Here is a 14,329-nt window from a genome sequence, read left to right on the forward strand (position 1 = left end):
AATGAGCTTGAACTAGGTTTTTTTAATCTTTTTTTTATTGTTATTTTTTTCATTTATTTACCACTATTTTATTTTTTTATTTATATTATTAAATTAGTAAAGGTTATTAAATTCAATCAAGCCAATAACTTGAGTTTTAATTTTATTTTTATTTTTTAAAAATATTAACATAACCTTAATTTTTTTACATTAAAAAAAATTAGATCAACCTGCAGTATAAGATGATGCACCTATCTAATTATCACTGTTTTGACTTTTTATATATATATATATTAAAATTTTGAACCGAAACCTAAAGTTGGAGATTTTGGTGTGAAACAAGGATTAAGAGAAGCTATGACACGTGTTAGGAATTTGACGTGAGGAGCAGGGAAATTCCATGACTCCAACTTTCCCCAAGGTCAATAAAAATGAATAAGAAAGCGTACGTGTCGATCGGCTATTGGCAAACACACGTAACAGGTCTGGAGCGAAGGGTTTTATTTCTCACTGATCAGGAGCAAGAAGACTGTGAAACAGAGAGAAATCAAAGAGAATGAGAAAGCAGTCAGAATTGCTATTAGCTCTTTCAATCCTCTTCTTTCAATCTAATCTTTTCTGCTATGCGCTATATGGGCCTTCATCACCTGTACTCCAATTAAATCCTTCCAACTTCAAGTCCAAGGTAACTTTCTGATAAAACAAGCTTTTGTCTTGTTTGGTTTCTGAGAAAGACCCGAAAGAACAATTTTTTTGTTCTTTTGTTGTTTAGAGATATTCATAATTTTATTGCACTAATGCTTCCTTGAATATTGTTAATGCAGCTAAAGGAATTTGGTGTTTAATTACTGCTAATTTATTTGAAATTTGGTCGGATATTTTAGATCTGACATGTAATTATAGAATTTTCTTGCGTAGAAATAATTTTGTTGATGATGATGAATATTGATTATTATTATTATTATTATTATTATTATTATTATTATTAATATTAAAAAATGATTTATTTTTTAATCATGATAAATTTGCAGGTATTGAACTCAAATGGAGTGGTTCTTGTAGAGTTCTTCGCACCATGGTGTGGGCACTGTAAAGCGCTCACTCCAACTTGGGAGAAGGCAGCTGCTGTTCTGAAAGGTGTTGCAACCGTGGCAGCACTTGATGCTGATGCCCACCAGTCTCTTGCTCAGGTTTTCTTCCTATATTACTAAGTAGTTGGACCCGCTTAGAAAGAATTCGTTGTTGTAAAACCTATTGTTCTGCTTTGAGAGTGATGTGTGTGTAGTTTCTACAGACATTATTTATAGTGGTTTTGGGATCTAAGAAGAATTTTTGCTATGAAAAGCTCATCGAGTATTTCTAGTTGTCTATCATATGCCTTTCTGTTGAAGGGCAGATGAAATTTTGCATTTTATTTACTTTAAAGGAGAAGACATTATTTTTTTGTTTTCTATGAGGTAATTTTCACTACATTTGCTCTCTAGATAAATATCTATTCTTTCCTGGAAAAGCTTTAAATTGAAACATATATTTATAAGCTTAAATTTGCCATTTGGCCTGCTGTGAGGTGTCATTTTTCTTGTAATATGAACCACCAAAATCTTGTAGAGAGATAAATCCTAGCTAAGTGATCCAAATTTCCTGTTTTAGTGTTTTTCATATGCCAACTTTATGTTTGTGGAACCAAAACTGTTTGATTGCTATGCAGGAATATGGGATTAGGGGTTTTCCGACCATTAAAGTGTTTGTACCTGGGAACCCTCCAATAGATTATCAAGGGGCTAGGGATGTGAAACCCATTGCAGAATTTGCACTTAAGCAGGTTTGTTCTGTTTGAAAAAATCTGAATCTACCCCCACTGTGTTTTGGCCTAACAATGTCATTCTTGTACAGATAAAAGCACTTTTAAAGGATCGTTTGAATGGAAAGTCAACTGGAGGATCTAGTGAGAAATCTGAAACTAGTCTATCTGTAGAATTGAATTCCCGCAATTTTGATGAGCTGGTACTCAAAAGTAAAGAACTGTGGATTGTCGAGTTTTTTGCACCTTGGTATGTGCGATCTTCTATGGTTAATCTTTACTTGCTAATGATTAGTGGCTATATTTTGCTTGAGCCGCAGCCCTTTATGAACTGAAATGACAGCGATTATATGCTATAAATACCATCCTAAGCAAAACAAAGACATGGCATGCATGCATTCATGAGATACTGACTTTTTAGCCTTCTTAGGTCACTGTTGAAGAAAAATAAATAGTCCTGCTAAGTGTACCGGAAGAAAATTGACATAGCTATCTTTCTTTCCCTTTTGCTGTGTGAAAATATCTTTATTTAGTGATCATAGAATGGTTGTGTGGATCTGATATATGATGAAGTATTCGTAACGAGCAAGTTCAAAAATTATCTTGTTGCTTGCCCTCTATAAGTTGAATTGCGAAAGCTAGGTTTGAGAATAAGGCATCATGTTGCTCCTCTCTGCATTAGCTATTTGGTGACAAAACATATCCTTGCTATACTTTTCAAGGTGTGGTCACTGCAAGAAACTGGCTCCTGAGTGGAAGAAGGCTGCCAATAACTTGCAAGGGAAGGTGAAGCTGGGTCATGTTGACTGTGATTCTGAGAAGGTAACATTGAACTTCAGATTCTTTTTATTCATAACTAAATCTTGCTTTCCACGTAAAATATGTACAAACACTTGTCAGGGAAATAGTTTTAACTGTCTTTTTTGTCCCTTGAGGCAGCGTACTTTTATGTTTAGATTAGTAGGGTATGGTTTTCTGAGAAATTGTAATGTGGTGCTAGGTAACTTTTTTAAGTATTCAAGCTATTAGTTTTAAGGTTAAATGTTTTGGGCAATATATGTATGTATTTGTACTTCATAGAATGCAAAGATGAATATGTTTGCTGTTCCACCACAAACAACAGATCTCAGACAATCTACACATCATTCATCAAAAACCCACAGTTCTCCTTTTGTTATTTCCATAACATTTCAAATTAAGCAGTTCTTTTCCGTAGTTAAACTTTTCAAATAATTTTGTTAAATGACATGGAAGTGCTGGGGTGGGGTTTTCAGTCTCTGATGAGCAGGTTCAATGTACAAGGATTCCCCACCATCTTGGTGTTTGGTGCCGATAAAGATACTCCTATACCATATGAGGGTGCTAGAACTGCCTCTGCCATTGAATCATTTGCTTTGGAGCAGCTGGAGTCGAATGTTGCACCACCTGAAGTGACTGAGCTGACCGGCCCAGTATGCCTTTGAAATCCCTAGCATTATCTTGATTTCAGTGGGTCTTTTATCATGAGAGCATTTTTATAACCATGATTGTTTCATGTATAGGATGTGATGGAAGAGAAGTGTGGCACAGCAGCCATCTGTTTCATTGCTTTCTTGCCTGACATTTTGGACTCCAAGGCAGAAGGAAGGAACAAGTACCTTGAGCAGTTGTTATCTGTTGCTGAGAAGTTTAAAAGGAGCCCTTACAGGTAAGTTGCTGACAAATCAGTTTATATTTCTCTCTGGGTGCTTGTGTGCGTGTTGTGATTTAAATTATTCTTGAATATGTGAGGGTTTGTACACCTTAGGAACCATGATGTTTATGGAACCCAAACATGTTGAATTTTTTTGCTGACTAGCATTTCATGCCTGCAGCTATGTCTGGGCAGCTGCTGGTAAGCAGCCAGATCTTGAAAATCAGGTAGGTGTTGGTGGATATGGATATCCAGCTCTGGTAGCCTTGAATGCGAAGAAAGGAGCGTATGCCCCACTTAAAAGTGCATTTGAACTTGAACATATTATGTAAGTGTGCTATTTTAAACTCATCTTTGCACCTTGTTGTCAATGAACGAAACTTTAAAAACCAGCAATTTGCTTTTCCAGAGAGTTTGTCAAGGAAGCCGGGCGTGGTGGGAAGGGAAATTTACCTTTGAATGGCAATCCAGAGATAGTGAAGACTGAACCATGGGATGGTAAAGATGGAGAGATCATCGAAGAGGATGAGTTTTCCCTTGAAGAATTAATGGGAGAAGATGCTGGAAGCAAGGATGAGTTATAACCAACTTGAACCATGCTTAAAGGGGGAGAACGAAATTTTAGCTTGGATACGATTTTGATGTCGCCGAGTAATGCGTCTGTGAGTCCTTTTCTTGTTAGGATGTTTGTCAATTTTCAAATCTCAAGTGCTACCCTTGAAAGAGGTTGTTGAGGAACAGCTATTGATCACAATGAATATGTTGAACTTTCCATGGCTGTATCAAATACATTGACTCAAAAGTTTCCATGACAGATTTCCGCTCTTCTGTAGTGTTGCTCCTTCCTCCATTATTCAGAAGCTGCAGAATTTACAATCACCATGCCACTGCCCAGTCATGTGCTGGAATGGTTTCGTTAAGTTGGCATGGTATAGTGAAGCCCCTCCTTCTCCTCTTTCTTCTTCATCTTCTCATTGTTGTCCTTTTTAAAATAAATTTCATTATATATATAAAGTTTTATATTATGGTAGAAAAACAAAATTAAAAGTGAGAGGATGATAATATAAAACAGGGAAACAATGCTTATTCAATGTTTGTTTTCTCAATTTTCATTTTGATCTAAAAATTTGTTTTGTTTATTTTTAGTCATTGTATTTAAAAAAGAAGAGAGAGAATCATTAGAAAACATTGAAGTAAAAGAGAAAATTATTATTTGAACACTATTTAATTATCAAAAAAAATAAAATTGTTATGCCAATGAGCTTTATTTCTCAAGAAAAATTCAATAAAAGTGATTTTTTTACTGTAAACATGGTGACAAAAGTAGATCATGGTTGATTTTGATTGATTTTGATTTTTTTAAGTGATTTTGGAGCATTGAAGGTTGATAAGTGGTTTATGAAGGTTTTTATAATAGTTTAAAATGTTTTTTAGGAGAAAATGAGTGAAAAATAAAATTTTAAACTAAACCTTTGATTTTTCAATCAGCATAGTAATAACTGGATTTTGAATAATCTAAAAGGTGACAAGGCACCTGCTAGTATAACAACTCGTCATCTAGTAAAATAAAAATAAAAATGAATAACACGTTATCTTCTTCTAATTAACAAATAAAAAAAAACAAATGTTTAAGCTTTTTAATTTAGGTCAGCCCACACCTATTAGTCAAATTTTCATTTACCCTCAAGTTAATTTTTTATTTGTTTTTCTTTATTTTTGTTCTATTAATTTGAGATTGTTTTTTTTATGGTTTATTTATAAAAGCTCGGTATTGGTTTTATAATTTTATTAATTTGGGATTTTTTGTATGATTTATTTATAAGAGCTCGATGTTGGTCTTATAGGAAAAAAAATGTCATCATATATCTCGGGCTTAATTTTGTAAAAAAATTAATCATGTTTTATATTTTACAAGAAATTAAAAAAATTAAGGAATTATAATTGATAGGAAAACAATAAGTCCCTCAAAGGGAAAAAAAAAATTGTGGATTTCAAAGGTAGGAGAGAAATAAAAAAAGAAAAAAGAAAAAAAAAGAAGTCATTAACGCTACACATATAAAGAAAGGCGACATGCACCACCTATAATGAAAAAGGATGTTGGTACATTTTCGAAAACACCATGGACGACTTAGTTTTCAGGCTTGAGAAAGCTGACGTACCACAAGAACATGACGGGTCCTCCCACATGTTGAGGCCAATTTTTTTTTTTTTGTGGCTCCTATAGTCGATTTGATCATGATTGTATATGAACCCTTAAATTAAGTGCAAAATTGGCCCATGAAATGGAGTTGTATCCATGGCTGAGATAGAGATTAGTTGTGCTTACAAGGCTTGTTGCAGAGACACTTATTATCTTGTTGCTTTGAAAAAACCTGAAAAGCAAATACAACTGTGTTGCCATTATGCTTGTATGCTAATTCCATGATTCCAAATTTATGCTTTTATATATATATATATATATATATATATATATATGTGAGCTTAAAAGTGGAGGAAGATTGATACTTGGAAATACTGAACTTACCAAGTTCTCACATTATTTAATTTTATTTTTATATTAGTTTTGATTTTAATTCTTTTAATTATTCTTATTTTTGCATTGAATTTTTATTATAATAATTTTTAAATTTTTTATTATTATTTAATATTAAATTAGTTGAGAATTTAATTTCATAAATTTTTGATGTAATAATATCGATTTCTTAACCTAAATTGTGAATATAAAATATTGATCAAAGTGTAATTAATTTTTTTTTTTTTTTATCACATTAAATTTATTAAAAATTAAACTTATTTATTAATACTAGTATTAATAATTGAACTGTATTACACTCCATAGTCAAAACTAATAGTAATGCTTTGATTCATATGGCCGGTGAGCATAACACGTCCATGCGGGGGCCTCGGAATCGGAACAAACCAATTACCAAATCCAGCTATCATCGCCGGCATAAGTGAAAAGACAATATCGTAGCTATTACAAGACAAAACCAAAAGGAAAGTACAAAGAGAAGCCTGATATAGATAAAGAGTACAAAATCAGTCTGTGAACATATATTTTTGTCATCATTATTAAGAACCTAATGGAATATATATATATATATATATATAAACCCATTAATAAACTAATCACACAGAATAAGAAACGAGCATGGCAATGCTGCCGTGCACACCCACATAAGGCCATCAAATAAACTTGTATAGCACGCGCTTCATCACGTAGTTTGCAACGATCTGATTTGTTTTCTGCGTAGGATGGAAAGAATCCCAGAAAACATATTTATCTGCATCCGTGCATGTCAGCAGGCTGTTTTGAGCGCATGCATAACCCATCTCATACATTCCAGTTGCACAGCATGCCACAGAGGTAACCTCAAAACCTGCAAATTATAGGAATTATGTTATAATAATTAACTCTCAATTAAATTATAAGATATTTAATTGTTCAACGGCTGAATTATTATATATATATATATAAAGGGACATTAATGTCATTACAAATTATTATTGTAATTAAAGCCATTACTTTTTTTCCTGTAGCAATTAAAGTACAATGAGTCAGAAGTTTTTAAAGAACATGCAGGCTTCTCTTCCTGAGCCGGTGTCGATTCATCGCAGCCGGCCCCATACATCACAAAATGGATAATTTAAAAGTGTTGTTGTGATTTTTTTTAAATAATATTTTATACTAAAATATATATTAATAATATATTTTTATTTTTTAAAAATTATTTTTAATATCAACATATTAAAATAATTTAAAAATATTAAAAATATATTAATTTAAAATTAATAAAAAAATAAAAAAAATTTAAATTTTTTTAAAAGCAATTTTAAAATTCAGAAACAAACAAAGATGTGCAATTGTTTTATGATTTAAACTTTTTTTAATTTTCTTTTTATTATTAAAAAAATTAATAAATAAAAATAAAAATACTAATAATTTTTTTTATTGATATATTGTGATTACCTTTGCTAAGAGAACTTTTCATTTTTATATTCATTGATAAAAATATATTTTTGATATAAATTAAGAAAATTGTAAAGACAAAGTATAAAATAAAAAAAAATCAAACAATATTATAAAAGTAAACAGTAAAGAATACTTATAAATATACCGGCATAAAATTTTTTTTAATATGTATAAAAGTATTATTATAGAATTTTTTTTAAAAAAATATAATGATAGAATATTTTTATTAATAGAATGATTAATAAAATAATTAACAGAATAATTATATCAGTAATGCATATCATTATTTAATGTATGACCTGATCTACCATTCTCTCTCATTTCTAAATATCATATGATCGTGCCTTTCAGGATTCTTGCCTTCTATTGTAACCTGAGTTTAATTGCAAGATATAAGTAATTAATTATTGAAAAACAATATTAAGAGTTTTTAAATAATGGTTTATTAAAATTTCAGCTGCAAATAACAGTCTTTACTCGACTTTTCGTAATCTTTATTTATGACGTAAACTCACGTATCATTATTGTCAAATTTCTAGAAGTTATATTTGAAAGGGGAAAAGAATGAATGCATGCATGACTGCAAGAAGTTAGAAAAGGCATAAGGAGCACCAGCAACTTACCAAACAGTGAGGGTCTTCTAATGATTTGCATGAAAATGAAGTAAGGATTTGAAAACACCAAGTTGATCCCTGAAAGTTCCTTGTTTAGTCTCGTCACCAGCTTGCTTAACTTGTCATTGAACTCCAAAGCCACAGTGTTATAACTCTGCACACAATCACGCCCACCCATTAAATTCGAGTTTCTTTCCAATGGCATACAACCCATCGGAGGGAGCCCCCCGAGGGATATTTTTCGAGCACCTAGACCATAGAGCTCCTTGACAAAGTTTTCGGCAATTCCTGCTAGGAAATTTTCATATTCCGAGATGGTGTACTGTCTTGATCGGCGGCCGCCGGGAAAGGCATAGTAGTTCTCCAGGAAGTCATTTGTTCCTATGCTTATCATGTGTATACCCTCGTTTATAATTTGATTAGCCCGAATTTCTCCAAGATAGGCCCTCAGTTTCATCTGATAGTCCTTGTAGAACAACATTTGCTTCCACAGTGGTATCACAGACTGCAAGACAAACAATATCGTGCCATGACAGATAAAGTTAATTGTGTTCATGGGATAATCATGATGACCGCAAGCTCCTACAGCGACTTAAAAACTGTGACTTAGCCATAAATGTAGCATGGTGTAGTGCAATTAGCTACGCACAAATGTGTATAGACTGTTCATAAATGACGAAGTAATACATACATACATACAGACATACAAACATACATATATCTGTGCGCGAGCGCGCCACGAAAACTGGAACTTGATTGGCACTTACTAGCAAATCACTAGTTTCATTATCGTAGCCAGTTGCAGCAGAAGCAAAGGTAACTCCAACAGCAAAATCTGATATGTTATATGCTGGATCCAAGTAGGCTGGAACTGCTGACCTGAGTCCTAGAGCCTGAGAGATAAAATCGGTGGCGATTCGACCATTTGAGAACCTCCCGGTAGGACGACCCCCAGTGAAGTCACGACCATAGGGCTCAAAATTGCTCCGAGCAACCGTTGGAATGAAATTGTTATTTCCAGCATCAACAGAGGAGTCCCCAAAGACGATAACAGCCGGAATTTTTGCCTGAATTGTTATGACCAGAGTTAAAAATTGAGCCAGCGATAAGAACCATGAAATGAACAACACGTTTGCCATATTTTTCTCCCTTATCTAGCTAGATAGCTTGCCTGTTTCTGTCTCACTACAACTCGGAATAGCTAGCGAGAAGCTTGCGATACATAAATACTAGGAGTAGTGTTTGCTGGAAAGTAAATGACAAGGCTGACTTTCAAGGGTTTGTGGAGAAGGTCGTTGGCTATCTTAATTGCGACCAGAGAAGGAGAGATTCATAATTACGCGTGGGGGCAGAATGGCAGGGCTTCATGCTTTTTCTTCCCTTTCTTTGGACTCGAGGGATATAATTGAAAGAATATATATTAATTTGCCTTGCGCAATGGTTGCGGGATTTAATTTTATTTACTTCAGATGTAATGAAAATAAATGTTTATAAGAAAGATCAATAATGATTTAAGTTCTAAAAATATATGTTTTATTAGATGAGTTTTTATTTTTTTTTATTCTTACAAAAACATATATTTTTCATTAGCAACATGTTTTTTTTTAAAAATAAAAAACTAGAGCTCATTAAATAATATTCATAAAAATCTCAATTAATTGAATTTAGTTGAATTGAGGAGGGAAAATTGTATCTCTTCAATCAAAACTCCTTTTCTTGTTCATTTATTTCTTTTTTGATATGAAAAATATTTGTTTGTTTTTTTACAAGAATCATTGTTTTTTAAACATAAACTTAATTATCATGATCTAAAAAGAAATGTTCAATAAAAAAAATCATGAATTGATAATTTGCGTGAGATAAAAAGAAAAAATAAAAGAATATTTAATATGAAAAAAATATATTTAATTTGAAGGATAAAATAAAAATATTATTATTATTATTATTATTAAATTTGTAAAAAGAATATTATCACTATTAGAAAAAAAAAGTAATAAGATCTAGTATGGTTCCAAATCCAAGGCCACCAGGGTATGACATGTTTAATATTCTTATAAAAATTATAAATATTATTATTAATAATATAATTATTAAAAAATTAAAAAATATTATCACTATTAAAAAAATTATAAATTTAATTTGAAGAGTAAAATTAAAATATATTATTATTATTAATAATTTTTTTAAAAAAATTATTGTTATTGAAGAAAAACCATAAATTTGATTTGAAAGTTAAAATTAAAAATCATAAGAACTTAGGTCATGCATGTTTCATATTATTAATATATTTTTAATAAATTTTAAAAAATATTATTACTATTAAAAAATAATTGATTTGATTTGAAGGGTAAAATTATTATTGTTGTTTCTGTTATTGTTTTTAATATTATTTACATAATTATTAATAAATTAAAAAAAAATACTCTTATTGAAAAAATAGTAATAAGATCTAGTATGGTTGTTAGATTTAAGAACGCTTGAGTGTAACTTGGTTACCAGATCCAAAAAGTTTGAGTCTGACATGTTTATTATTATTATTATTATTAAATTTGAAGAAAAACATTATTACTTTTGAAAAAAAATCATAAATTTGATTTGAAGGGTAAAATTAAAATTTATTATTAATATTATTATTTTAAAAAATATTATTACTATCGAAGAAAAGTCATAAATTTTATTTGAAAGGTAAAATGAAAAACCATAAAAACTTGGGTCAAACATATTTAATATTATTATTAATATTATAAATATTATTATAGTCATTATTATTAATAAATTTGAAAAATATTATTACTATTGTAAAAAAAAATAATAAATTTGATTTGAAAAATAAAAATTAAAAATTATTATTATGATTTCATTATTGTTTATATTATTTACATAATTATTAGTAAAAATTTTTAAAAATATATTATTACAATTAAAAAAATAATAATAAGGTCTAACATGTTTTCAAACCCAAGGGCATTTGAGTGTGACATAACTGCTAGACCAAAGATTCTTGGATCTAGCTTGGCTATTAAACCTAAAAAGCCTATAAAAATTAAAAAAAATTAATTTAGATTTCTATTTATGATACTTCAAAAATAGTTTAAATATTTTTTTTATAAAAAATAAACAATTTATAAAAAAAATTAATTAGAATTTTTGTTTAGGATACTTTAAGGATAGTTTAAATTTTTTTATATACAAAAAAAAATAATTAGAATTTCTATTCAGAACACCTTAAGAGTAGTTTAATTTTTTTTCATAAAAAATAAAACAAATTTATAAAAAAAATTAATTAAGCATGACAATTATATCCAAGTCGCTTGGGTCTGCTTGGCATTGTTGCCAGACCCATAGCGCTTGGGTTTGGCATGGTTGTCAGGCCTAAAAAGATTAAAATATTTTTTATACTCTTAATATTTTTTTGACATTATAAAAATATAATATCGATTCGCTGTGAAATGCGAGCTAATATACTAGTGAGACACTAAGAGATTCCTAAAAAATAGAAGAGAAGATTGAATAAATTGAAAGGGAAAGGAAAAAAGCTTCTCTCTCCTAAAAAAACATTGGTAAATAAAAAAAACTCCTTCCCTGTCATCTCTCTTCAACTTCTATTAGTCCTTCCCTATCATCGCTCTTCAACTTCTCATTGATAGCTCACCTTTTTGAGCTTATCTCCTGCCATTTTTCTACCATAATAACACCAATAATCCATCCATAAACTACCACAATCTTGTCGTCCTCATAGATAGCTTGAAAAAAATGCAACAACTCCTTCCATCTTTATAGTCGATCACCGACACTATACCATAAACCCTCTCTTTTCTTATCAACAAGTCTCTTCACAGTGCCAACGCTTCACTGCGGGGCTGTATTATTTTTTTTACATAAAAAATAATGTTCATCTGCTACAAGTGTGTTGTAACATCTCACATAGAAAGAAACGTGTCTAAAGCCAAACCATATTAAAACAGTTGGTATCTAACCTTATAAGACACTTTTGAAACCCTAAAGGGGACCTGGGTGAAAGCTCTGAGAATGGGCGGACTGCGAGGCCCAAAAGGGATAATATCTGACAAAAGGACATGTTTTAAGCCTGTGGGCTGCCAAAAACAAAATCGTGAGACATGAAAGTTAGGTTGGGCTGAGCCACAGCGAACAATATTTTGCAAGGGGAGCGAGTCGGGCCTTACATATGGTATTAGAGTCAAGGATGACACGTTCTTAAGGTGAGGGGATTGTAACATTTCATATAAAAAAAAGTGTCTAGAGATATGGTATATTAAGACAGTTGTTACCTAACCTTGTAAGACACATTTAAAACCCTAAAGGGGACTTGGACGGAAGCCCTAAGAGTGGGTGGACTCGAAGGCCCAACGGGAACAATATCTGACAGGGTAAGTGAGTTGCGCTACTCTAAAGGACATGTTTTGAGCCTATGGGCTGCCAAGAACAAAACCATGAGGTGTGAAAGCCAGGTTGGGCTGAGCCATAGCGAATAATATTCTGCAAAGGAGAGTGGACCGGGCCTTACACGTGTTTTATAAAAGAAAAACATATGTTACTTGCGTCATAAATCTGATTGTGTTGAGTAAACTGACTTTAATTCAATTAGATGGAAAAAAAAAAGAAAAAGAAATGACATTAAATTGATACAACCCATTAAATATAGAAGAATGAAATGGGGTAAAAAGAAAAACATGAAAAAATCAATCTTGGTTAACTAAAGTTGGCATGACAAACCTCTAACCTGGATAATTAAAGTTTAGCCAACCCATAATATTGCGCCAAACCCATGACCTAAATCATAAGATTCCGAAACCTCAATAAAAAATAAACAGGATTATAAAGAATTTTTTTATAAAAAAAAAATTATGTTAACTTTTCAAACTTGTGACCTATATTTTTAGACCCGATCTGAAAAAAACCATGAGTTTATTTTCCAATTAATCAAATAATAAATGATGAAATTAAAAAAAATATACAAAAAGATTTTTTTAAAAAATATAGCAATTAAAAAAATAAGAATCAAAATTGAAAAAAATTATTTGATTGAATGATGGAATTGAAAAGAAAAATCAATTTAGCAAATAGACCAAAAAGAATGAAGATCAAAATTAATATAAAAAATAAAAACATTATTTTGATTAAAAGGTGAAATTGAAAGAATAATAATTTTTACAAAATGGTCAAGAAAACAGTTTGAAATAAAAAAGGTAATAAATTAAAAAATATAATATCATCAATTTAAATTAAACGTTGAAATTAAAAACCAATAAAACTTTTAGAAAAAAAAACCAGGGAAAAAAATAAAAATCAAAAGAATGAGAACTAGATTGGAGAATATAATATTTGGTAAATTAAAATTGAATAATAAAATTAAAAATAAAGAAAATTTCTAAAAAGATCTAAAATTAAAAAATTAAAAATAAAATGAATGAGGGCTAAAATTGAAATATCAATAATAAATAGGGTCAATTTGTAATTTTTTAGGGAGAAGAAAAATAAAGGTATATCACAACAAATTAGGTTACTACTAAAGATATGCGCTGCATCAATAAAAAGAGGACATATCAACACTTCCAACAACATGATAAAAAGGTATTTTTGGACGTCAAAAAGCACTATATGTATTGACCAAAAGATGTAAGTGCCTTCTACACATCCCTGAGACTTGTACAGGCGTGCCCATCTTTTTTTTTTTTTTTATTTAGCCAAATATAATATTACCCTTGAGTTAACTTGATAATTATAAAAAAAAATTATGAAAATACTAGAATGTCCCTTGCCTCTATGTTTAATTTTTTTTCTTTATTTTAAGTATATTCTGGTTGTTTCATTGTGAATTTAATTACTTATTATTTTTTATGTTTGGTTAAATACCAAATCTCCTCAACTTAAATTATAATTATGAAAAAGCCATTTTGAAAATATAAAAATACCTCTTTACATCATGCTTAATTTTTTTTTTGCATATAAGGATATTTTAATTATTTTACAATATAATTAATATAGGAAAACACTTGTTTATTTTTGATAAATTAAAAAATAATAAATGGACCATATAAAAATATTTTAATATTTTTGGAGTTGCAAAAACATCATTAGACTGTTGTCGCAAACAATGCTCATTAGTCTAGAGTTAAAATGTTTTTCTAAGAAAATATTTTAATATTTTTGGAGTTGCAAAAACATCATTAGACTGTTGTCGCAAACAATGCTCATTAGTCTAGAGTTAAAATGTTTTTCTAAGAGATTTTGATTTTTTTTATTACACTGATCATCCAGTAAACAATGCT

The 14,329-nt window shown here is 30.2% G+C and overlaps 2 protein-coding genes and 1 long non-coding RNA gene across 4 annotated transcripts; 2 read left to right on the top strand and 1 right to left on the bottom strand.

The window, feature by feature from the left end:
• The first annotated feature begins 464 nt into the window (after positions 1 to 464).
• On the top strand, positions 465 to 4,277 carry LOC105110210 (protein disulfide isomerase-like 2-3). Its single transcript, XM_011005177.1, has 9 exons — positions 465 to 664; positions 1,011 to 1,169; positions 1,688 to 1,801; positions 1,873 to 2,030; positions 2,503 to 2,602; positions 3,055 to 3,231; positions 3,322 to 3,467; positions 3,634 to 3,780; positions 3,862 to 4,277. Exons 1-9 carry the CDS (start codon positions 536 to 538, stop codon positions 4,034 to 4,036), a joined length of 1,305 nt encoding a protein of 434 aa, XP_011003479.1. The 5' UTR covers positions 465 to 535; the 3' UTR covers positions 4,037 to 4,277.
• Positions 4,278 to 6,251: 1,974 nt separating this feature from the next.
• Positions 6,252 to 9,291, bottom strand: LOC105110209 (GDSL esterase/lipase At2g04570-like). Of its 2 annotated transcripts, XR_839427.1 has the most exons (5): positions 8,807 to 9,291; positions 8,049 to 8,544; positions 6,630 to 6,832; positions 6,424 to 6,467; positions 6,252 to 6,348 (listed from the first exon to the last, which is right to left on the bottom strand). XR_839427.1 is itself a non-coding variant. In XM_011005175.1 (3 exons), the coding sequence occupies exons 1-3, from the start codon at positions 9,176 to 9,178 to the stop codon at positions 6,639 to 6,641; spliced, it is 1,062 nt and encodes a 353-aa protein (XP_011003477.1). In that variant the 5' UTR covers positions 9,179 to 9,290; the 3' UTR covers positions 6,430 to 6,638. The 2 variants fall into 2 exon arrangements, 1 of the variants encoding a protein (XP_011003477.1); XM_011005175.1 differs by lacking the exon at positions 6,252 to 6,348 and having other exon boundaries at positions 6,430 to 6,832; positions 8,807 to 9,290.
• LOC105110208 (uncharacterized) lies at positions 8,521 to 8,862 on the top strand. The gene is made up of 2 exons (XR_839426.1): positions 8,521 to 8,604; positions 8,640 to 8,862. It is a non-coding gene; the product is annotated as an uncharacterized LOC105110208 (long non-coding RNA).
• Positions 9,292 to 14,329: the final 5,038 nt, after the last annotated feature.

The sequence above is a fragment of the Populus euphratica genome, unplaced genomic scaffold, assembly GCF_000495115.2.
Source record: "Populus euphratica unplaced genomic scaffold, PopEup_1.0 scaffold244.1, whole genome shotgun sequence".
NCBI lineage: Eukaryota > Viridiplantae > Streptophyta > Magnoliopsida > Malpighiales > Salicaceae > Populus > Populus euphratica.

What these genes read in the sequence shown, in the direction of transcription:
- LOC105110210 (XM_011005177.1), top strand. Translation starts at nt 536, where the DNA reads ATGAGAAAGCAGTCAGAATTGCTATTAGCTCTTTCAATCCTCTTCTTT. An exon ending in CAGAATTTGCACTTAAGCAG is followed by an intron (nt 1,802 to 1,872) that starts GTTTGTTCTGTT and finishes ATTCTTGTACAG; the next exon opens with ATAAAAGCACTTTTAAAGGA. An exon ending in TTGACTGTGATTCTGAGAAG is followed by an intron (nt 2,603 to 3,054) that starts GTAACATTGAAC and finishes TGGGGTTTTCAG; the next exon opens with TCTCTGATGAGCAGGTTCAA.
- LOC105110209 (XM_011005175.1), bottom strand. Translation starts at nt 9,178, where the DNA reads ATGGCAAACGTGTTGTTCATTTCATGGTTCTTATCGCTGGCTCAATTT. An exon ending in ATGAAACTAGTGATTTGCTA is followed by an intron (nt 8,545 to 8,806) that starts GTAAGTGCCAAT and finishes TTTGTCTTGCAG; the next exon opens with TCTGTGATACCACTGTGGAA. An exon ending in TAGAAGACCCTCACTGTTTG is followed by an intron (nt 6,833 to 8,048) that starts GTAAGTTGCTGG and finishes TATAATTTGCAG; the next exon opens with GTTTTGAGGTTACCTCTGTG.